Source organism: Otolemur garnettii, unplaced genomic scaffold, assembly GCF_000181295.1.
Source record: "Otolemur garnettii isolate 467f Iridium unplaced genomic scaffold, OtoGar3 scaffold00014, whole genome shotgun sequence".
Classification (NCBI taxonomy): domain Eukaryota; kingdom Metazoa; phylum Chordata; class Mammalia; order Primates; family Galagidae; genus Otolemur; species Otolemur garnettii.
The window spans coordinates 25797139-25799405 of record NW_003852409.1 but is presented as its reverse complement, the minus strand read 5'-3'; the positions used below and the strand labels follow the sequence as shown (position 1 = coordinate 25799405).

The following is a 2267-nucleotide window of genomic DNA, read 5'->3' as shown; positions in this document are numbered from 1 at the left end:
GCCATGGCACTCTGCCCAGGGGGACAGCTTGAGGCTCTGTCTCAAAAAAAAAAAAAAAGAAATGAAGTGCTGGCATATGAGAAAGACTTACACAATGCCTCCTGCATCTGCCCCCTCCTTTCTTCTTGGTTTGCTTTACTTACTTGTTTGTAAGTAATGTGCATAGCCAGGACATGCTCCTTCTACAGAAGGCCAGATGAGGTTGAACAGGTGATATCATAGCAAACAAGTACAAGAACAAAGAATAAGAAAAATGGACTGCTTCTGAACGCTTCTCAACATGAAAACACAGTCTTGTATTCCTCTCAGAGGGGCAGAGTACCAGACTGTGCTTGTGAGGAGTGGCCAGCCCTTCACACATGAGGACTTTTATTCCTGTCCCAGTTGAGAAGTAACTTCTTCGAGGTGTTTTTTCTTTTTTGAGATAGTGTCTCACTCTGTTGTCCCAGGCTAGAGTGCCATGGTGTCATAGTTCACGGCAACCTCGAACTACTGGGCTCAACCAATCCTCCTGCCTTAGCCTCCTGAGTAACTGGGACTATAGGCACAAGCCACTATGCCCAGCTAGTTTTTTTTTTTCTTTTTCTAGTTTTAGTAGAGATGGAATCTCACTCTCACACTTCCTCATGGTAGTCTTGAACTACTAAGCTCAAGCAAGCCACCTTCCTTGGCCTCCCAGAGTGCTAGTATTATAGGCTTGAGCCACAGCACCAGGCCATGAGAAGTAACTTATTTGAGAACACCTGGTGATATGACTTAAAAGAAAGTGCTTGTCCACACAAAGCAAGTCCTGGAATGGCACACCCTCCCCTATCTCCCTAAGCCCTTAGAAAATGATAGAATGCTTTCTAAATGCCTTGGCTAACTGTTAGAAGAGGGTGTAATGTGGCAGAAAGGGTCCAGGTTTTGTTCTGCAAGAATTGTGTAAACTTGGGAAAGTCACTTCTTATCTTTGAGCCCTCATTTCCTTGTACTACTTATGTAAAACTGGCTCATGATACCTGCTTCCCTGGTTGTTGTGGGAATAAAGTGAGATCAGGCCAGGATCTGCTTTGTGACTATTATTATGATTCTTGAGATTAGTAAAGCACAGATGGTCACATTCACATATCAATGTGGGCGATGTGGCCTGTCCTTGGCAGGGTCTGGGCCTCAGGAGTCACTAGCTGAGATCCTCCGCCCAGTGAAAAGGGCTCTGAGTGCTCCCTGCATGTCACGATTCCGGAGGCTGTAGATGACAGGGTTCAGCATGGGTGTGACTACAGTGTACATGACAGTGGCCACACAGCCCTGCTCTGCCTTGTATTGAGATGTGGGCTGGAAGTAGACTGCGATGACTGTCCCATAGAAGAGGCCCACCACAGCCAGGTGGGAGGTACAGGTAGACACAGCCCGGAGCCTCCCAGAGGCTGAGGGCAGGTGGAGCACAGCAGCCGCAATGGCCGCATAGGAGGCGAGGATGAGTAGGAAGGGAGTGACCACCACCGCGGCGCCCTCGGTGAAGATGAGCAGCTGGATATGGCGGGTGTCAGAACACGAGAGCCTTAAGAGAGGCTGGTGGTCACAGAAGAAGTGAGGCACTTGGTGGGAGGCACAGAAGGACAGGCGGGCCATGAGCAAGATATGCAGGAGGGAGTGGACGTGGGACACCAGCCATGCTGTCCCCACCAGGGCTGTGCACGTGGCCCGGGACATCCTTGTGGCATAGTGGAGGGGGTGCCGGATGGCCACGTAGCGGTCATAGGCCATGGCAGCCAGGAGACAGCTATCAGTCACCCCCAGAGCAAAGAAGAAGTACATTTGGGTCAGGCAGCCAGCCAGGGAGATGGAGCGGTCGTGGGATATCAAGTTGGCCAACATCTTGGGCACAGTGACGGAGGTAAAGCAGAGGTCAGCAAAGGACAGATGTGCCAGCAGGAAATACATAGGTGCATGGAGGGCTGAACTGGCTTGGATGGCAGCCACGATGAGTCCATTGCCCAGGATGCCTGCCACATACAAGACCAAGAATACCACAAAGAGAGGTCCCTGCTGCCCAGGACTTGTTGTCAGCCCAAGGAGAATGAATGGGGCTCCCTCTGAGGTCTCATTGACAGCATCCATGGCCAGGGTGGTTATTCACTTGGACCCCCAGGGGCTCCTTTTTTTGGGTGAGTAAGTCATCTTCCCAATTTCTAAGAAATAATGTGAGGGGCTGCATTATTTGAGGCTTCTTGGCTCTGAGAAAAATCATAGGTTTGAAGTCAGATAGCTCTGGCTCCATACAG

General features: G+C 50.3%; 1 protein-coding gene across 1 annotated transcript; it reads right to left on the bottom strand.

Moving 5' to 3' along the window:
* Nucleotides 1–1117: 1117 nt before the first annotated feature.
* LOC100966325 (olfactory receptor 1K1) lies at nucleotides 1118–2124 on the bottom strand. Its single transcript, XM_003785280.2, has one exon. It carries the CDS (start codon nucleotides 2101–2103, stop codon nucleotides 1153–1155), a length of 951 nt encoding a protein of 316 aa, XP_003785328.1. The 5' UTR covers nucleotides 2104–2124; the 3' UTR covers nucleotides 1118–1152.
* Between the last annotated feature and the right edge of the window lie 143 nt (nucleotides 2125–2267).